At 35.4% G+C, this 22,924-nt stretch overlaps 2 protein-coding genes across 4 annotated transcripts in view; one reads left to right on the top strand and one right to left on the bottom strand.

The window, feature by feature from the left end:
- ps (RNA-binding protein Nova-1-like protein passilla) overlaps window positions 1-19,378 on the top strand; it is a 32,193-nt gene extending 12,815 nt beyond the window's left edge. For 2 of the 3 annotated variants that reach the window (XM_071597831.1, XM_071597830.1), the window contains exons 7-8: window positions 5,337-5,497; window positions 14,300-19,378. In XM_071597831.1, the coding sequence (XP_071453932.1) occupies window positions 5,337-5,497; window positions 14,300-15,145 (1,007 nt within the window). In that variant the 3' untranslated portion in view covers window positions 15,146-19,378. The remainder of the gene's footprint in view (window positions 1-5,336; window positions 5,498-14,299) is intronic. The other variant, XR_011703022.1, reaches the window with a different exon arrangement.
- Window positions 19,379-19,480: 102 nt separating this feature from the next.
- Window positions 19,481-22,827, bottom strand: LOC139698909 (probable maleylacetoacetate isomerase 2). The gene is made up of 7 exons (XM_071597863.1): window positions 22,654-22,827; window positions 22,466-22,517; window positions 22,221-22,369; window positions 22,048-22,125; window positions 21,773-21,899; window positions 21,600-21,702; window positions 19,481-21,489 (listed from the first exon to the last, which is right to left on the bottom strand). The coding sequence occupies exons 1-7, from the start codon at window positions 22,669-22,671 to the stop codon at window positions 21,363-21,365; spliced, it is 654 nt and encodes a 217-aa protein (XP_071453964.1). The 5' UTR covers window positions 22,672-22,827; the 3' UTR covers window positions 19,481-21,362.
- Between the last annotated feature and the right edge of the window lie 97 nt (window positions 22,828-22,924).

The raw sequence follows: 22,924 nt of genomic DNA, 5'->3' as shown, positions 1-22,924 counted from the left end.
CTTGAAATAGAGGAGAGATAGCAAGGAATAGGTCACGGGAGTTGAAGGGACATTGTTGTCTTTGTGGATGCAGAGAGGAGGAGGAGTGGCGGGGCAATGAGAGTTGAAACTTTTTAGCTGAAGTTAATAGGCTAAGTGAAGAGGCCATCACGCTGATAACTTACAAGGTATTATCCTGTACCATCATTGCCAGTGGTCATCATTAAAAATAATTAACTATGATCAATTTTTTTTAACAGGATATCCATTCTAAATGATCCTACAAACTTTCATCTTATTTAATGGTAGCTGTGAATGCTTCATATAAATTTGATGTTAGCCTACAATAGCCTATCCAAGTTTATAGTTTTGCTTTGATTCTCTTAGGTCTCCTGCCTTATAAGCTCTTCATTAAAAGATAAGATTAGGGAAATGACTTTGAATGAGTTGAGTGTTACTTTAGTGTGTATCCAAGTTTACAGGAGCTCTTATAAATTGATATGCATTAATTATGTAGTTGTTGTTTCTTATGTAAATATTTGAATACAGTACTTCATTCAGGTAAACTATTCAAGGGATTTTAGAAAAGTAATGAGTGTTTGGTAATTTTTAAAAAAACTATAAACAAACTAAATTCATTAGATAAAGTTTTGATTGATGGTTTTAGTTCACTTCAAACCCACTTCACTATTTACATTACATAATCACCATTCACTTCCAAGCATTTTTCGTAATGCTGCACCAGTTTCTTGAATCCCTCAGCAGAGAAGTTTGCTGCCTGGGAATTAAACCAGTTGAAAATTGTGATCTTAAGATCCTTATCATCTTCAAAATTATGTCCAACAAGCTACTGTTTCAGGTGCAAGAAGAGTAAATAGTCTCTAGGTCCAAGGTCAAGTCATCTTTGTCTTGTCAATAGCGGTCTAAAAATGCCTGTCCACTCAACATTTTTGCTCTTTGTGTTTGCATTTTAGATATCAACCTGGCACACGATATGTGATGCGCAAGATTTTCTCGAACAATTCTGTAAATAGTGGTGTGTCTGGCAAGGGAAATTTATCAGCCAAAGCCCTGATTTTATATTTTTAGTCAGAGAACTGTTCTTTGTCAACTTGTTGAACAATTTCATTGGTCTGAATACTAGACTCTCTTCATCATGTGCATTTGTGCCATGAGTTTTGAAGTCTAAATGTAGTTGTCTTACCTTTCCTTGACTCATTACTGAGGGTCCATTAACTAGTTATAGCTCTTAGTGAATTCGGGCTGCTGATGACCCTCTTGCACACAAATCAAATCACAGCACGCACTTCACAATTGGTGAGAGCATTAGCTTTTGCAGACATTGTTAACTGCATTCTCCAACATGGAAGCAACTACTGAATAAAAACAAAAATTTCAGTGCCTTTGGAAACAGTCAATACATGGAACTGTTTGTGTACTACTTTGTTCTGACCTACCATTATTTATATATAAGAGAATGACACCTCCTTTTCAAATATCCCTTGTAAAATCCAGTTTAATTTTTAATTATCCTAGCGATTCTTCATTTTCACCTAAATAAATGGAAACATGGATGAAAGTTATATATCTCTAATGACTACCATTACTTAGAGAGAAAGTAATAGATGTGTACAATTTTGCAAATGAAATAAAATGTTGGTCTTATCCGATTCTTCCCTGCATTCCACTACATCAGCTAATTTCATTCTTCCTCCTCTACTAATGTTACTCGTACTTACTTCATCCAACTAGAATTCAGGAGGTGAGAAGCATAACAAACACAATGATTCCAAAATATTAAATTAAGTCAAAATAAAACTCAACCAAGTATGTAGAGCAATGAATTAAATGAAAGATCTCCAAATTAATTTTAGAAATGGCCGACAGTGGGGGCTCAGAAAATCAGTTGTCGAAAGTAATTTTTTTAAATCCTTCCAAAAATATATCTACATAGTTTCCTTCCTTCTCCTCAATCAAACTTTCACCAAAATTTATATCTCCTAGTTCTAATGGGGAGATATCAAGAATAGTTGGTTAGTATGACTTAAAAATGAAATATCTCTTAAATTTAAGGTCATTGTCTAATATAATGTTAAAATTTACACAGCCACAGTTCATTAAAAAAATAAAAATATAGATCAGTTGGCTAAAATTTAAATAAAGTAAATTGTAGAATATTTTCAAATACTATAATTGAAATGTTAATGAACATAATATATTAAATGTGAATATTACCCACCTAGTTTTCTGCTGTGTAAAAGTCCTTCAGCAGAATTGGAACAGTACTATTTCTAATTTCTTCTATTTTGTTTGACTTGAAATGCTCATGTGCCCATTTTGTTACTTGTCCATGTGACACTTCCTTACCCTCTCCATTCCCAAATATTTTGTCCCACTCCACTTACTTGGGGTGTGATGTGTTACATCAACAGCCCTTTAGAGATCTCCCAGGAAAAGACTTTTATGATGGGAGGCTACGGCACGAGATATCAAATTCAGATGTCTTGGGAATGTGATTCTTGATTATAGATAGGAGGTATTATTATGAATTCGTAATAAACATTTATATTAAGACCAGCATTGTGAGGACTTTCTTATGAAGGCAAATTTTGAGTTTTAGCACAGCCCTTCAATATTTATTGTATTTGCCTGACTCAGTATGAATCTTACGACTTTTTTTTCAAAATACTTCATTTAGCCTGAAGTTTAACACACCAATTCCAGAATCATGAATTTTATCACTATAATACTATACAAGTATTTATATGTACTAAAGATGTAATGCAAGATTAATCCTTTCATGTTTGTGTTCTTATTCAGGTTTACTCGGCAAGAATTCACTAAAAAGTAATTTCAAAATGTAAACATTCATTTCATCTTTTGCATGTTGGATTTTGCCTTTCCTTGTTTTGGGATTGCAGATATGGAATCTTATACTTTACTCAAAATACATTGGTTGGAAGAGTTTTCTCTTCCTTCATCATCTTCATGTTTAATATTTTGCATAATTAAGGACACTCAATTGCTTCTAGCATTTCCTTATATCTCCACTTTCTCTGATTCCCATAATTTTTCTAATCCAAACCAAAAATTAAGAAATGTTTGTTGCTAAATTTAAGCAAAAATCATTCAATTTTATTTTTTGACCAATACAATTGAGATTATGAAGTACACAGTGAGTATGCTTGTCATTTGAGTAGCTTTTCATGTGTTGCAGGAGTAAACAATGTATTGAATATAATATCTTGATGTAAATATGTCGGAAATTGGATTTCGAAATAAAATAGTAGGGTTTGTGGAACAATTTCTTACAGTGAACGCCATCTCCACCATGATTTTGTAAGAAATGAAACTCTACATTTTGCTTAAGTTTTCATTTAATTTATATTGATAATTAGTATCATGGCAGCCACAGTATCATTCAAGGGTGAAAATGGTTGGTAAAATTAGTAAAATAATAATCTTACTCTGTTATCATAGATGAAACCTTTTTAGGGTATCCACTTTCTTTATTAAGAATTTAACTTTAAAGTTTCTTCTAATGAAAGATTTGAAATGACTGAATTTATATCTGCCTTCTTGACCAATAAGTCAAAAAGAAAATACATCATTTTGATCCAGTAAAATCTCATAAATTGATGAAAAACTGTTTAGTTTATATTTATATTCAGTTGTTTTTGGTTTTGCTGTTAATTTCTTATTTTGTGATGTGTATGCTTGATAAGGAAGGAGACAATATGAGAACTTAGGGAAATAATTATAATGACTCTCTGCCTCAAATTGCATGAACTACTTGAATTACTTGAACTAGAATGTGTTTGAATTTTCCTTATTTTGGTAGGCTTCCAAAAAAATACTCTAGCAAATGATTGCATTCGTGTACCTTATTTTCAGAAGTGATGATTATATGGGAGCAATTCATACTTAAATACACACTTAATGCATAATACTTAAAATAGTTATAGGTAGCTGCTGGGACCACTGAATATATGCCAAATGCTAATGGATGTGGATAGCATTCAAATTCTTCTGTTTGAATATTTAAGCTTCGAATCAGATCACTCCACTGGTTCACATATTGAATAAAATCTTGAGGTTACGCTGGACCCTCCTTAATTATGTACTATTTAGAACTTATTTGTGCACAAAATTGCATTCAAATTCAATATTTACATTGATCTTTATAGTTACCATGAAATGTTATCTCTACTAAATCTTCCCTCCTTGCATGAACGTAGAACAATTAATAACATAACTTTTCTTTATAAATTACTGCCTAACAAGATTAATTCCTTGGAACTCCTAAGTGCAATATCTTTCCGAGTACTTTCACCTAACACAAGGTATGAAGCACTCTTTGAAATTAGGCATCATGCACCAAACTATGCTTAATACTCGCCTATTAACCAGATTATGAGAGAAACCAACAGTTGTGATTATATTGACCTACTTTCTATCTCACCAGGATCCCTTGAAAAAATGTTGTTAAAATATCCAAAGAACTTTAGAATGCTAATTATTGCTATGTGGTTTGTTGGCATTATGGCAATTTGTACCCAATTGTATTCTCTTTTTCTTTTATAATTGTGGAACCAATATATGTTTTTTGCCTTTCTTTATGTAAAGGGTTATTCCCATTAAATAAATAAATAAACTTTATCTAAATCAATAGAAGGATATTATATGTTGTGCATGGATGTCAAGTACTAACTTGCTACATCCTGTCTCAATGCCTTATAAAAAAGTTATTTCTTCCTAACATTGTTACAAGATAATTGGTTATAAATAGAAGTTTCATGGATAAATATGCCTGGTAGTAATTCGTCCTCCCATGATGTGATTCTTTGAATCATTTGATTGTCCTATTTATTTTTTAACTTCCAAAGTCAGTAATGCAAACAATGTCCAAAAGATAAGGAATAAGGAGGACCAAGAAACTGTTAAGGGTAAATACCGTTCTGTCGTCAATAAACATTTTGCATCGCACGCCAATGTCCTAATGAACTCTTCTCTTATCTCTAGGTAGCGATTTCCTTAATTTAGATTTATGTTCTCCCCTTTTAGTTTATTTATTCATACAAACTCATGTACTCTTTGTTATGTAGATGAATGGATTATATTAGTCAATGAATTAGAATTGAATTAAAACACATCAAAAGAGTACATTTGATAATGTTATGGCCAACCCAACATTATGATCTCTTCTTCAGTGCCTTGTAATTAAGGCAGTTTTTAAGTTTATAGATGTAGTTTTGGGCTGTATTTGAACTCTGAATTAATTTTGGTGTTTTTTTTAATTCACACCAAATAGTGTACCTGAATAGAATTCACCACAGTAATTTGTTAATCTTTTACAGTCGGTGGATTGGGTGGTATGATGGGTCACCAGGCTGGAACAAACATTGCCCTTAATGGAACCACCACTAGCTTAAATCTCAGTCTCAATCTCACACCTAACCCTGCTCCTTCAATGGCCAACAACCCATCATTAACAGCACAACTTTTAGACCACATCAAGGTAAGAAAGGTGAAATGTTCCAATATTCCTATCCTAATACAACTCTTATTAATTCATAACTAATATAGTATCATTTCACATTTTAAAAGTCTTAAATAATAGTTTTATTTGTCCATTGGAGATTGCACAATGTTATTCAGAAATATGGTTGATTCATAGAACATATCAAGTCAAATATTTATCCACATTATTTTGCGTAAATGTTTGTAAGGTTACTTAAGTAATACTCATACTTCATAAATAGGATGTTTTGCTTGGCAGGTTACAGTTGAACCCGCATTAAATTTAATCTCTATGACTGTAGCCCTCATTTTTCTATGTTCTTGGTTGTTCCTTGTTTTCCAGAGGAAATCAATCCTATTGATGCACAGTGTAAACTTTCACTGGTACAGTACTTGGCAGGAAGATAATGTAAGCCTTAATGATTATAGTTCATAGTCTTACCCTGCTGTAAAGGACCCCATCATACTACCTCTCATAAAGATAATGAGATCCTTCAAAAATAGAAAAAGGTTTGCATCAGCAAAGGCTTTTAATGTAAAAACTACAGAAATTCTCAATTCATGAAGTCTTTTGTCCAGTCAAAGACTTCTTGGACAATAGAGTATACAAGCTTCCAAGAGGTTCTATTACGGGGGTATTATGACGCCAGCCATTATGATAATAGGTGATTATTAAATTCTGTAATCACATGTTAACACTGAGTAGTTAAAATTACCTTGTTGTTGTTTTCTATTATTGATCATAAGTTTTGCAAGGATAAGAAGATTTCTTGTATGCCTCCTTTAATTGTCAGTTTTCCTCATGATCATATTGTTTCCACCCAGCAGTGTAATGCTGAGCTCAAATATTTCCTCTAGTGTCAATCCATACAATTCATATGTATTTACTAGTTAAATCTATGCAAGTAATTTCAATGGTATCGGGCTCAACCTTGTGAACATTCATTTTATTCCTTATGCATGTAATCTTTTGTGCTTCCACTGACTTCCAATCCAGCATTGTCTATAATTGTGTGATGTTTTCTGAATGCTCATAACTTTCTCATCACTATCTATCACTCTGGACCATTATAATCCCATTTTGAACATGCAAAAAGCCTTGACCACCATATCACATAGATATATTGTGAAAATTTTCATTAATATAGGTTGTCCAAAAGGTACAGAAAGGTGATTCCAATAGCTCAATAATGTCTGAAATTGCATATGCAGTTTACAGGCATACACCATGAAACCTCTCTTCTACATCTTTTAGGGAAACAACATTTTGGGATTTAAATCAAGGAAAGCATAATTTGCAGGAACTGGTAGCAAATAGTGTTTAAAGAACACAGTAAAAGATTAGCCTTGTTGTCTATTATGTATTCTTGGCACACTTCAAAATCCTGGATCTTTTAGGCACTTCAGTTTTGAAATAAGCCCGGATTTAAGTAAGCATGAATTTCGTGAATTTTACCTTTAGAACTTCATACACTTGTTGTCATTTCTTGTAGCTAAAACTTATAGTTTTGGAAAAATAGGGTGAAGCGTAATATTGCATCACTTTATAATACCAGCTATTTACTTCATGGCTGCTCTTCATTGAATCTCACCTTGTCATATTTGAGAAATCATTGGCTTACAAAGAATGTGCATTGATGGAAGCAGTCGAATTAATTGGTCTGTTGGTTAGTTGTTGATCAAAGATCAGTTAATATTTGATTCATGATTTGAATCATTAGAAAAAACCTTCTTTGCTGACCCCTAGATGTCAACCATCTGACTCAAATGCAAAAGACCTTGGAACAAGACTTGACATGATTCAAAATTTTTGTTGCTTTGTGTACTATACTTAATGACGGTCAAGAAAACAATCTAGAAAAAAAATTATATGCATTCTAACTGAAATGCTTCCTAATTATATATTTGTTTGTATATTGTCATGAAAGTAATTGGACTAAAAATTTCAAAATCATATTCGACATATTCCTAAATTAAATAAACTGAAAAATTTTTGACAGCTTTGGCTAATTTTGTTGATAGAATGGATAATAACACTCCTCAACAATATTTATTTATGGTTCCATTTAGCCCATTTTCAACACAACAATAGATAGGGTTAAAATACTAAGATCATTTGAAAAATAACAATCACAAAAGTAGTAGCTAAAAATAAGATTTCTATTATTCTACACCGGCCAATGTTTTTCCATTATTTTCATAAGTAAAAATTCCCATTAATTCCCATTCTGTTTTTTTAAGAAACTAAAAATTAATAAAAATACTTCAAAGCATTATAGACGTTGTGTTATGTAGTGCGCAAATATATTCTGTTAGAAAAGTGTGAAAAAATTTAGAATAATTCATAGTTCTCCAGGAGGAGCTCTAAAGTTGAAAAAACTTAAAAGATGCTGGCCATAAATGGAAAACTATATTCCTTTCCGTAATCTTTTCATGGGTTTTCCATGTCCTAATGACATGACACCATTTGAAATTAGGAGGGAAACTTATAAAATGTACTTTATTTGTTCAGTTTGCTTTAAAAAGTATGGGAAGTTGTCATTCATGCCTGGGCCTGAACCCACAATCCCAGTGTCTGGGATTACCCTAGATTTTTCAATTCTGATTCTGGAAAGAAATGTTCGTGAAAATATGTTAATCAAAATTCCTTCTCCTTGAATATACGCATTCAATTAACACATTTTTCTGGGCAAGAAATTTTAGTGAAGTGTTAATCAAAGTTTTGCCTTTTCATGGGTATTACATGGTTGCTGCTTGAACTAAAAAATGTTTTGGTAAAAATGCTACAAATTTAATAAAAAATTATGGAACAGTGCTAGAAACTGCTTTTTTTCACTGTTAGTTTATCATTTTGTAGATAATTTATCTCAAAATGCTTGTTTTGCATAATATTGGTTCACAATTTATTTTTATGCTTACCTTTACAATGGCAGAACAACTTCTTACTGCTCTTCCAACAAATAGTTTTCAAGTTTATATTTTCCATTGCTTTTACTCCTTGTTTTGAGTTATAATTTTTTGAGCTAATTTTCAATGTATATTTTAATTTGAAGAATTATTGAGCAGTGTTGCATCTTTTGAGCTAGTTTCAGTGTGTTGAATTAATGAAAATTAACTATCAAGTAATGTTTTAAATTTAAGAAAAAACCTCTCTATAATTGAATACAGTTTTGGCCCTTAATTACAACAAACACTGCTTATGAAAATTTTACCTCTAGTAAAATAGAAGGTCAGATAATGTACGTATTTTATTTTTATTGGTATATTATATTTTTCATTTTACCTATCAGCTAATTGTTTCCATAACTTTCGCTATTTTGCAGTATTGTTTTAATTCAAATCTATCTTGAAAATAATCTAAGCTAGCAATTTTTTATGCAAAACAGTGAATGTAATTATTTTTTTCAATAACATTCATTCAATATCTTTCATCCTTGATGTTGTCTAATAAAAGATTTGAATTTTGAAATTTCCTGGCTTAAAGACTCATAAATTTGTGCATGGGCCATTTTTAAATGTTTATCATGTTACCGTTACTCATGAGTTTGTGCAATTATTTAAGTTTTTTAAATCTTGGAATGGTTTGAAAAATTTATGTTAAATTTTCAAATTGCCTAAAAGGATTGATGCTCATGGTTATGGAAAGGTCATGTTTTTTGTATATATGCTTTTGAATTGTGATATTTTTATTTAAATGCACAAACTCCCTTTTGTATTAGGTGTTCTGCGATTTATTTAAAAATATTAAAATTGTTGGAAATGGTTGGGGGCACTATGCTTTGCATAGTTTTTCATGAAAATGATATTTCCAATCATGCATTTCTTTAAATACCTATACATCTTGAATTTCTCAATCATGGAGCCATTGTCACCTCATGATTTTCATTCATAAACAGAGTCATTCCTATATTCGCCATGTCTAAAATTGAGAAAAAATCATGTCATTAATTATTATTATTATTAGGTAATCTACTGGTTAAGGTAGGTTTTGGGATGGACAAAGCTGCCAAAAAAATATTTTGTGACTCGTAACAACACTCAAACTCAAGCATCCTTCTCTACATCAGGTCCCTCTTCATCTCTGGGTACTTTCTTCCTCCCTTCATCCCGTCCAACATCCCTATCCTGTTCCTTCCCTTTCCTCGTTTGCCTAACATTCTCCCCTCAATCACAGTCTTCAACACCCCACTGCCGGTCAATACACCCTTCATCCACTTTTCCTGCCACCAAAGGATTTCTCCAGACAAACCCCTCTCTTCGCCCACCATGCCCAGTACTTCATTAAATACCATGTGAAATAAAGTTGATATATTCATTAATTATCAATGCAGTTGATAATAGAAGCTAATTTTCCATGGCAAAATGGAAAACATGCATTGATTTTTGTGGCCTTACACTAAATCAATTAATTTAGAAAAAATACTCCGGAATGTAAGGGAAAGCATTGTAATATGTCTATCTTCTGAGTAAAAATATTGAATGGTAGACACCTAACCTGTGTTTAACCCTTAATATTCGATAAATACGTCTATATTCAATACCGAATGTTGAAGATTTGTTGTGACTTATGAAGGGTGCATCTAAGTCCACCATTTTTACCATATTTGTTAGCTTTGCAAGTCAATGTGATGGTTACCATCAGGTTAATTTTCTGAGTCCCTCATTCTAATCATTACAATTTTCAGTCGTTCTTATGAAAGGATGCTCAATAATTTAAGTTACCATTATTCACATTACTATGAGAAAATAGAATATAGGCATTCTATAAAAAATACTCCAGCAGAGGAAGATTCTGTGTTATTCATAGTCCAAAATACAAGGATCACCCAGAAAGTAGTTCTCATTTCGGAATTAATAAATAACTAATTTTCTTTTCTTGAATTATATTTATGTTTATATTTTCTTGAAAAACGTTTCGTTTGTTAATGAAAACCTTAAATTACTTCTCTATGTAATCACCATGGAAATTAATACATTTGTCATAACAGGTAATGAGCTTTTGCATTCGAGCTTCATATGCCTCTGCCACCAGTCTATTGGTAAAAGTAGTAGCCCCTTTTTCAGTTCTTCATCTCTTTGAAATTTCATTCCTGCCAAAAACCCTTATGTAGAAAGGTGAAAATCTAAAAGAGCAAAGTCCAGGTGTTGGTGTCCCTCTGTTGTGTTTTCCCAGGCCATATGAGGCCTGGCATTGTCCTGGAGGAGTACGGGCAGCCTGAACGATCATCATAATCGGCGTTGTCCCTCCCCAAGTTGAAATTTAACAATAGTAATGGACAGATGACTCATCAATAACATTTTCTCCATATACCTCCCTTAATATGTTGGTGGATATATGATGGTCGCACATTTCTTGCGATGAGTAAACTGGTCACTGCCCTACCATCAAAAGTCATGGCATTTTCTATTTTCTTAAACATTGATAAACACTCACTGATACAGTAAACACAATGACAGTGCTACGAAACTTCATATGCAGTGAGCAGAATAGCAAATGAAGGTATTTGAAATTGAGTGGTTGTTCTTGTCACAAGCACTCCATATAGTGCAAACAGGTACTACTTTCTGGTTGACCCTCATAATTATTACATCATTGAGATCTCTTTTATGCATGAGTACATGTGAATAAATTTGGTGTAAAGTTTCACTCTCAAATACAAAAGGGTGTGTATTTTTGCAGTAAATAAAGGTGTAATGAAATAATCAATTCTCTTGTATGGGCATTTTGATCTACCAATGGATAAATCTTACAGGGTCAGGCAAAATGTTCTTATCCACAGAATTTATTAGGTACAACTCCCATTAGGTAGGTTTCACCATGATACGACATCAGCAGGTAAAACATATCTGATAATCTCATCTCACGGTGAAATACATCTTACCCAGCTATCATCTATCTTTTATTTGAAATATGCATCTAATGGATCATCATCAGGCATGGAAATGAATGTGAGAGATTGTCACAGGAAAGAAATGGTTCGAGAGCTACTGACAAAAATTATTTTTAGTACAAGCAGTGTGTACTATATACAAGGGTTATCCTGTATATAATGGCAATCCCAGAAGTACTCGACCCAACATAGAAAACAATAATTTTGGAAAAAAATGTTTTATATTTCAACATAATCTCGTTCTAGCTCTATACTCTTTTCCCAGTGATGTTCAATAAGTTAAATACCCTTTTTCTAATAAGAACTGCATTGCTCCTCAAAATATCCATTAACTTCCGACATCACTTCTTCACGGAAAATCTTTGACCACCGAGCAATTTTTTCAAGTTTGCGAACAGAAAATAATCCAAGAGGGCTAAATATGGCGAAGATGGTGCATGAGGTAGCAATTTAAACTTTAATTCATAAATTTTGGCCATTGCAACAATGGATTTGTGAGCTGGTGCATTATCTTGATGAAACAACACTTTCTTCTTAGCCAAATGTGGCCGCTTTTGCTTGATTTCTTTGCTCAAAAGTTGCAATAAGTTTGCATAATAGTACTCGCTGTTGATAGTTTTTCCTTTTTCAAGATAGTCAATGGAAATTATCCCACGCGCATCCCAAAAAACCGACCCCATGACCTTGCCTGCAGGTGAAACGGTCTTTGCCTTCTTTGGAGGCGGTTCTCCCTTTTGAATCCATTGTTTTGATTGGTCTTTTGTCTCAGGTGTGAAGTAATGGACCCATGTTTCATCCACAGTTGAAACATCTTCACGACACTGGTTTTGCTTGAGTGTGAGCAGATGTACCACCCATCTTGTATACTGCTTTCTCATGTCCAAATTTTCAGTTCATATATGATGTACTGCACTTTTTGACATGCCTACTATGTCTGCTAGCTCGTGCACTTTCAGTCAACGATCTTCCAGTATCAGTGTATGGATTTTCTTCACTGTTTATGGAGTCGTAAATTCATTTGGTCGACCAATGCGATGCTCGTCTTGACAGCTCATACGGCCTCATTTAAACTCGGCTACCCAATATTTTACTGTTATGAACAAAGGAGCAGACTCACCCAGAATGGAATCCAGTTCAGCATATTGGTTGGGCTGAGGCCTTTAAATTAAAAGTATTGTATCGCATAACAATGACCAATGTTCTCCATTTTCACAAATTAACTGAAAATGTTAACTATTGATGGCTGCCAAACAAATACTAAACAATGTAGCATCTTCAAACTTGAAACATAAGCTTTATAGATTGCGTACTTTCTAATATAGTGATATTTTTTAAACAACTACCGCCATTTCCAGGTCAGGCCGGGTACTTCTGGGCTTTCCCATGTATAGTATATAAAATATATACTCTGGCCTTCTACTTTGCCAAAGACCTCTGGTTGGTAGAATTAGTTTAGTTGTTTGACAAAATTGGCCTGCAGTTCTAAGTGCCCAAGATCCTACCACTTTTATTTGAAAATGGATGCTAAGTCTTCAATTTTTCCTATATTTCCCTTCTTGGATGGACCTGTGACTTAAATATCTTTAGATTATATGCTATTCAGGTAAATATCCTAATCCCCAAAATATTGATAGTAATTGAATAAATGGTAAGGGTTATCAAAGTAGAGGGTTATGTCTGTTAGCCTGTCTGTAAGTTTCAAAGCATAATTAAAGGGAAGAACCTTAGCCAGAGTATGTTTGCAAATATACATTTTGAGGATAATCTCTGTAGATAGTTACTACTTATTCTTTGGTATGTGAGAATCCAGATCATGAATGTTTACTAACATTTGACTAGCAATTAAATTTTATTCACATTAAATCAATTAAGGATGATGTCCCTAGTAAATCAACTGTATGATTTCAGAGCCCAACAATCACAAACAATATGTCCCAGTATAGTATACTCACTGAATGAGCAAGGTCAAAATCCTTCAAATACCAAATAATGTGTATTTTTGCAGTTGATAAAGGTATTATGGAAGAGTGTACTATATGTAATTAATGAACTATTAAATTTTTTTGGCTTTCCAAGCTTATTTAGGCAGTCTGGTTGAATCTGTACTGTTGGTTATCACTTTTCAACTCCAAAATTGTTCTTTGTGGCTTCTTTGCCCAAGTAAATATGACATAATGCTATCAGTGCAAATGCATGCAAAAATTGACATAAAATAATGTCATCAAAGCATTTCAGTTAATACTTAATAGATTGCTACTAGAAATTTGTCCTAAAGCCATGAAATGATCATAGGGGCAGATGTTCCTGTATTATGAGGTAGCATATAAGAAACATTTAATAATATTGAATAGTGCAAGTAATATGAGCATTAAGTAAATTGAGAATTTTGATAGCCCAGCTAAAGTTAACTTGATAATGACCAGTCCATTCAGTGGTCACTAGAGTGGCCAAACCCATCTGGATCTTTTCCTTTTGAGTGTTTTCTACTGTTTTTTCCTCTCCCTTTTTCCATATACTTTCTCAACTTTCCTTTAGTTGGCCTTTTGATCTTCAACAGCCACCTCCAATAGCACCAGGCTTCACTGGTCTGCTTTTCCAGTGGTCCACAAGGTACCACAATCCACAAGAATTTTTTCATGTATTGCCCCATTTTTTGGCCACGTGTTTGCTCATGGTAGTTGCTGCCTTTCCCCTCTGTGAAAATCACTTACAAATGATATGGGTATTAGATTCCTCTCTCGAGATTGCACAGGGAAAGCATAACCCCGATTGGGCGAAAGTGTGCAACAAGTGGCTTGATGCAAGGCAGGGCGTTTCCCTCCAACTCTTACTCCTTCAAAAATCAACCAGACAGCCTCGGTTATAATATCGCTGTGTTGTGGTGTTTGTGTGTGCGCGACTCGAATCAGGTGACGCTGAGGAACGGCGGGTACTCGGACCAGGCAACGGCAGAGATCACGGCGGCCATGAGCACGCTCGCGACGTACGGCATCCTCGGCATGGGCCTGGGCCTCGGTAGCGGCGTGCCCTCGGGAGGCCAGCACCACGCGCCGCACCACCATCTACAGCCGGTGCAGAGTGCGGGTTACGGCGGCGGGGGCGGGGCTTCCCCAATGGACGCGGCCCCCTCGCAGGCGCCCAACGGCGGGGGCGGCGGTGGGGGCAGTGGGGGTCTTTTCGGGCCCATCGGGACCACCGCCTCGGTGACCACGTCCCCGACGCAGCAGCCGCAGCAGCGGCCGTCGTCCGTCGTTGTAGAGAGGTTCGTCGGGGCCCCTCCGGAGGGCGCCGGCGCAGCCTTCGACCCCTTTCGCCGCCAGCCGAGCCCCACGGATCTAAGCTCGCCGCCCGGGGCGGCAGGCGTGAAGCAGCTGCCCCCTAACAACAACTCGTTCGGGCTGGCCACCGGGGGACAGTCCATGGCGGCGGCCGTGGGCCTCTGCAAGAGCCCCACGCCCGCGGACATGAAGGTGGGTGGCGGCGAACTGAAAAAACTAGAGCTAGAGGTGGGGGAGAACATAGTGGGAGCCATCCTGGGCCCCGGGGGTCGTTCCTTGGTGGAGATCCAGCACCTGAGCGGCGCCAACATTCAGATCTCGAAGAAGGGCACGTTCGCGCCCGGCACCAAGAACCGCATCGTGTCCATCTCGGGCACGACAAACGCAATTGGGAACGCCCAGTACCTGATCGAGCAGAGGATCAGCGAGGAGGAGGCGAAGAGGGCGAGGCACAACGCCCTCGTGGGCATGCAGTGAGCGCGGGTGGGAAATGGGGGATAGAAGCGCGCGCGCGTGTGTGTGCATGTGTGATGGGTTCGGCGTCATTTTATCGTGTGCGCGGCCATTTCGCGAGTGTCAAGTTTCCTTCTCGTGGCGCTCCCCTCGCGTCGGCCTCAGCGGGAGCGGGGCGAGAATGAAGGAAAGAGAGGGAGAGAGGGTGATTTGGGCACAGTTACCGTGCGTGCATTTAAGACATGTTGTGGTAACCGTCACTCCCCGTCCTTCCCTTGCACCCCAATAATACCCTCAGACCTCTCTCTCTTTAATTTGTTAGACTTGTTTTAATTGGTTCAAGTTTTTATTATTATTTTCGGTATAGCACTCCTTGACTCTCGTGTGAAGAGGGGAGGGTCATGGGATTAAGGGTGAAAAGCTTCTATTTTGTGAGTTATGCATTGTGTAAATTTCCCAAAAAAAAGTTTAATCTAGTTGAATTCACCATGTTGGCCCTGCGTTGGATGCATTGCTTTGAGTTTGCTTCGTCCGTAGAATACACACCAGTCATAGGTTGGTTAATTGATATCTGAAGACTGCATTGTCATTGGAAACAATTGGTGTGAGGTTGTTCCAGTCATCTGTGGTGTCTTTTGGGAATTAAATGGCAATTGTGATTCTATGAAATTTGCTCCCTCATGATGAGATATATATTAATATATATATATATATATAAATATATATACATTTACAACCCATATTCTCCATGGGTGAATGTAAGTTTTTATCAATCTTTTTGTAAATGTGTGAACGCCCTCACATTTAGTTGCCTTGTATCCATTGATCCACATTCTGTGATATATATCATATATTTGTTGTTAGGAATGCAGACAGTTCTAGCGTTAATTAATTATATGTCTTCATTTGTCTCACACTGGGCGTGTCTCAAGTGTTTGGAGGCAATTGAAGAGGTGCAGTCTAAATGATATTTAAATATGTACTAACAGAGAGCTAGTCTTTCAAGTTATTCAATATTGAAGAGTTTTTCTCTGGGAATAGGTTTTTTTCCACACTTCTCATTGGCATTATAATAAATGATTTATTGATTGGGCACTTGATAGGGGTGCATTGTGTTTAGACCAATGCTTCATAATAAGCATGGCTATTTCCTCCTCTTACTTTTTTGTCTTTGCAAATGGCGTCCATTTAGCATTGGATGTAGGGTTCCTCATAACATATTCATTGGTGAGATGTGATATTGTTGTCTAGTGGTTTTTACCATTGTTGTTTACGAAGTTACCAATGCACTTGATTGTGCTTTTTGTTGCATGCCTGAGGATGGGTTGTGCATTTCTTTATAGAGGTGAATTCTCAGCGAGGGGTGATAATGTGATGGCTAAGTGTTATTTAGGTGATGGGCTCACTTTTACATTCATTGTATTCAAGAGAATAATAATGGTGGTGATGAACTAGGGATATCCATCAATATTTTATTCTCATAAATGTCATTAAGGAAAAAATGAAAAAAAGAAGTTGAGAGAGGGTTAAATGTTGACTAATATTCACGTAATACACTATATATAGGTAATTAATCATTACTGTATTTAAAATTGAGGTGTTACCGGCTGTACTAAAATGTTGAATGTGATTTGTTGTTGATATCATGGAAGTCAGTCGATTTCCTCCACCTCAAGATTGTTGTTGATTAGTGTACTCCAAGAGGGTTTGTGCATTGCATTTGTGAATCTTTTGTTGCCAAATAGTTAAGTACATGCATACTGCCTACTCTGAAATAGGTCTCAAGTCAAAAGGTTTAATCCTTAGCATGTTGAACATCTTGTTGTTGACTTTCAGCCCACATCCCGTCATCATATCAAATGTCTGTTGATAATGACCTGAGAGTGACACTTGCTTTTTTTATATGGCCTAACCAGCGTGTAATACTCATGCTATTTTAGTGATAGATTTCATCGGTGAAGGAATGGTACTTCCTTTAGTTTTTACAACAGTTTTTGAGTTTTTACTATTCACCAAGCAATGAACAATCTTTATTACTGAGTACACTTGTAAGCAAAACTTGTTGAGTCTTTGTAATTGGTAGTGCTATTGACTGTGCATATAATGTTATAGAAATATATTTCAGCATGATGCACAAAATTATTGAACAAAGAGAAACTAAGCTTATGGTGCAATTACATCACATGTTTTAGGTCCATCGAATCCACCCTCATCATTCTTAGTGTTTCTATTTTTGTCACTCTGATGATATCCGTCTCTCTGCTCCTCCATCATACCGTCTGTACAGCCACTTTCATTTAATTATTGCTAAAATTCCATACATAAATAATATATATTATTATATATAGTCATGAATCATGTTCTCAAGATACTTGGATTGAATTCTTGATGGCAGGGGGTGGACACAAGCAGTGCAAGGCTTTCTTCTCCCAAGCAGTTCGTAGAGGAACATTGAATATAACACGTCATTAGCAGCGTGTATATTACCGTGAGTCATTATCAATAAATTCATGGCATACTGCATTCAAGTCTTTCTTTGTCAGTCCTCTCAAGACGTGTGCATGAGTCCAAGTATGAGTGTTTTTGTTGATGGCTGGATTGAAAAATGGCCAACATATTTTTACAACTTAACTCATCTATGAAATACATTCTTTTTTGTTGATTTGTGACATGTTTATAAATGGCATTGCCAGTACTTCATTCCATGAATTGAAAAGTATTTTTAATGTTCATCTCTAAAGTTTATTCATCTATGTTGCTTAGTTGTTATCTTCTTGACTTTAATGATGGTGTACATCATTTTATTTCTTGGCAAAACTGTGAAGTCTTTTGTTGTACATTTCTTCTTATAACTGAGAAATTTACCTTGTGACCTAACTAAATGGACACTAAATAAATGTTTTTCTTTTGTTGTATATAAATATATATATATATTGTTTAAAAAAATTTTACTTTGTATATGCTTTTCAAATATAACATTGTTGCCACTTGAAAAAACGTTTATGACCTAATATGAGTATTTTTCTGTGAGGAAAGTGTGCATATGATAAGGAAAGCAAGAGGTACTTTCTTGATAATTATTGATTTTTGTAAGCACAATAGATTTGAACTGTTAATCTATTTATCTACCATGAAAAAAATAAACTTTGGTGTCAAGGTGGGCACCTCACTGACATGAATCAAGCTTTTTTCAGTTATGACAATGGAATGTACCATACATCTTCTCATAGTTGCATATTTCCAGTTGCTTCTCCTTTCCCTCAAGTTGGCCTGATCTGCTGCAAAGGAACAGATGTTAATCGCTTTGCTCATTTCACCATCATTCATGAAATCCATTTCATGCTAGTGTGCCTCTTTAATGGAACCCTCACATTTACATTCAGGTAGGATAACAATAAAATCTTAATCAATCATCCTTTCAAACCATCAGAACTTTGTATGCTTTACGAATCACTTGTCACTCGAACATGGTGGTGGGCCATCTTATCTTCGGGAAGCTTAACCCGACACATAAATAGATGACATCTCTCTTGTTTCCTATCTCTGATAGGTCATAATTTAAATCTCTACCGTCATTGCAATTCAGATTTTCTGATTACTTTTGAGCCATTTGGAGCATCTAAAGACAACTACCCTTATCATGAATCATTGCATCTAGTTCAAAAAGTATGAATTAATTTGACATGCATGGAAAATTTAAAAAGTACTTGAAACAAATTATTCATCTGTGGCAAGTGGAAGAACTTCTTGTAATTGTGAAATTTCTGATTCACAGGGTTTTGAGTTAGTACCTGGCTAAGATTCATTAAAGGCACAAGGACTAAAATTATGCCCTTGGTTATGACAACGACTAAATTGTTCTCCTCTGGCTCTGCCTCAAAGTGAAATTACCCAAGTGATTCTACACAATTGGTGTTCATAAAAATGCCCACTCAGGAGCATATCTCAATGCAATGAGATTAAGCATGTTCACTGGAAGAAACTTTCAGACTGTGAAAAAAAGAACCGTTTGTGATAGGTGAAAAGTGTTACTGAAATGTGATAAAAACTTTTGAAAAGTGCTACCATTGTTGATGGAAGTACTTTCTTTTGAAGTGTTGTGCTCAATTTATATATTTATGGCTGTAATAACAATAATTATTAATAATAATGTTGCTATTTTAAGGCTCCACCACCTTACAGAATTACTACTGTATGTCCCTTAATTATCAGTTTTTACTAAATCCATGATATTTACATCTGATAAATAAAACTTATAAAAACTGACAACTTATTGAAGGGTTTGTGGAGTTATTAATACATGACAATAATCCACAATCTCCGCTGAAGATTTCAGATATTTGGGGGAAAAAAAACACATTTTAAATTATTTCATTGTGATGACTCACAAAACTTTATTTGTTAAGCAAGAAGAGGCTACTTCAATGTGGACAATTTTTTTCTCTTTAAAATCTATGGAAAGCATGGATAATATGTCAGTTCAAAAGCAACACTAGATGCAACAATGCACAGAACCACACACATTATTAAATGGGGATAATATAGCCCTTTAGGGGGGACATGGAGGGTGTTGCCGAAGAGGGTAATGTGAAAGGTAGCGGGGGCTGAAGCTGCAATAAAAACGGTGCAGCCAAAAATGCAACAGAGGAGACGGTAATGGGAAGGAGTTCAGGGAGGGGGCTTGGTAGATGGGAGTTGTTGGTATTAATGGGGTGGGAGGGTCAATCATTGTCTTTAAGCATCCTCAAAAAGGTTGAGCAGTTTACAACATCATGGTACGACATGCATACACTCACAAACACACTAGGACCAACCAATCCCTATTGTGCCATTTAAATAGGAGCTAGGCATACGGTAAAAAAATATATGGGGTAATGCCATAAGGGAGTTTTCACACTTGTAAAAATAATTTCCTGAATTTGATAATAATGTGTGCGCCAAGTTGTGCCTCAGTACACCTCACATATCACAATTGCCATTTTTAAAAAAATTTACAAAATTCACATATCAGTGTGCAAAACTTTTTTTTTTAAATCCTCCTATAGTATGGGAGAGACAATTATTGACAATTAACATGCTATATTTATAAAAACATCAAATAAGGACATTGTAAATCCAGTATAAAAAGCAAGTAGTTTCGTTCACAAGGAAAAATTCCCCATATATTAAATGCCTTAGGAAATCCTAATCCTATGAATACAGCACAAACCTTTTTGTCAATAAAATACAAAGAGCTTATCGAAACAGCAAAGAGGAAAGAGATTGATCCGTGTGATGCAGTTAATATAGTTCATAAAATATGTTAAAGATATAAAAGCACACAGCATACTTTTCTTGTTAAATTCTGCAATACTATTTCTCAATCTAGCCTTTTTTTTATATAACAAAAGTTCCAGTCATCACGCTTACAAGCTTACACGATTTGTAAATATTTGAAAAAAAAGAGAGCTACAAATCAGTCTCTTTCATAGCTTCACAGAAGACAATCGAGTTGACAAATGAATGTTAGAGAGTGAGAAAGATTTGAGCTGCTTAATTATTTTTCCCTCAGAATTTAAAAATGCATAGGAAAATGACAAAAGTCACATTTTTTTGTAAAGATTAATGGTTATGTATATAATCATGAATGTATATCATTCAAAATACTGTTTGGATTCCATCAGAAGCAAGCTGATGGAAAATTACTGTTGAGTCACAATTACTCACAGTAAAAATAATCTCTTTATACTAAACATTACATAAAAAGAACAAAATTTACCTTCTGGGATCATTTTTTACTGCTAATATGCCTAGTTAAAGGCAATCAAAATACCTTGTAAAAATATTTCAGAATCTAACAGTGAACACATATATATATATATAGTCAAATGCACTTATAACTGAAAAATGGTCCTTTGTTGATTAACTTACAGCTAATCCAAAAACGTATTAAAAATAATAAAAAGATATAGGTAGGATAAAAGATCAATTTTTGTACTTTTGTATATCCTCCACTCTTTTGTGTAATACTCCAAAATAACACTTAAATGCTATCACTCAATATTCTTGATTTCAAGAGTTACATATTCTTATCCAAAAATCTTCGGACTTATGCCTCCTATTTTTTTTTAATATATATATTTTTTTCGGATTTCTAATTGGCACTCCTTCCATTTCCCCCATGTTAACCATAAATCTCCCACCGACCCCCCTTCGGCTCATTCCCACACCATTCGCTAACCACCAAACCGCACACAGCACTTTACTTGGTAGCTTCTGGAGGGCAATCTGGCTGGCTTGAGGGGTGCGCAGCACGAAATGCTGGATGATTCTCCAGTTCTCGGTCGATGCGAAGAATTGTGGGGAAGGGCCTAAGATCAACATGGAATCTGAAACAGTATTGAGTAATTTGCCCCATAAGATAACGTTGTAAACCCTGGGATACGCACACACATATAAAAAGATACTGTTTACACACTATGCAATGAATTTTAATTACCTCCTGGCATTGAATATTTGAGGGATAAGACAGCAATCCGCCAAAGTTAGCTCGTCTCCAACACAATATTTTCCGGCACATGAAGAAAGCAACTTTTCAACAGCTGAAAAATAAGCAATGCATTAAACAAAACTCAATAAATCTGCACCCGTTTCATTAAGTCCTCGTCATACCTCTAAATCCTCGGTTGATCCAATGTTGAGCCCATTCCTTTTTCTTTTCCTCGCCCACATAGACAAGTACGATGAGATTCTGCAGAGGCTGGATACCCGAGGCAATGACCTCGCATATTTCACGAACCTAGATACCCAAAAAAATTATAATATCATTTTTGGGGCACGTCTGTGAACCGGCAACTTCAACATTGTGAACCACCACTATTCCGGTACAGTTAACTTATAATTTTTAAGTTAAACACATGCACTAATTTGAATTATTGTTCTGTTACCTTTGCTCGTTTATGAACGTCTTGAGGCATTAAAGGCCTGTGAGGTCGAGTTTCTTCAAGGTAATGCATTATGTTGAGCTAAGACAAAAAATAACGTTTAAATTCAAAAATATACATGGATGATTTTGTTAACTATAATTTTAACAATAATCGAATAATTAAAAATGTCTCACAGATTCAACCAGTGTGTGACCGTCAATCACCAATGCTGGCACTTGCTCCATTGGATTAATATCACGATATTCATTTGAGTGCTGCTCTCCTCCGGCTTTTATTAAACTGACAGGCTTAATGTCATAAGGAATTTCTTTCAAATTCAGGGCTGGGAAGTTAAAATTGAAACAAAATGAAACCATGTATTACCGACGGAAAAAAATTCAAGACATCCAAATACACAACGCAACATAATTTTCCTTACCTATCCTTACTCTCCATGAGCAAGTACTTCGCCAATACGAGTATAGCAGCGGCTGAAAACAATCCAATCATTGATAAAAATGTCACATTGAATATATGCATCTCTAATGTTAAGTACTAGTGGTGCCCATGACAGGCACGATCAATGTCATTGAGTATCCGACTTGCGGAAAGACGCTAGGATAATACCTTTCCCATGACAGACATCTCGCCCCGATAAAACTCAAATCACTTTCGAAATAAAAATCTAGTTCGAAAAAGTATATATATTTCACACTTGATCAGTAATAACGACCTAGGACGCCAAAATTCCAGGTCGGCTACGGTCTCACACGTAAAATAAAAGTACCCTTCTTATTTCTATTGGCCTATTGGCGCAGCGTGCCTCAGATCGAAATTAATATCAGCGCCGTTGTCGTTGAATTCTCAAACTTATCTAAACGAAACACCTGAAGAACGA

This window comes from Hetaerina americana, unplaced genomic scaffold, assembly GCF_022747635.1.
Source record: "Hetaerina americana unplaced genomic scaffold, ioHetAmer1.1.p SCAF_9, whole genome shotgun sequence".
In the NCBI taxonomy this organism is placed as follows: domain Eukaryota; kingdom Metazoa; phylum Arthropoda; class Insecta; order Odonata; family Calopterygidae; genus Hetaerina; species Hetaerina americana.
The sequence above is the reverse complement of the archived record's forward strand: the minus strand, read 5'-3'. Positions and strand labels throughout refer to the sequence as shown.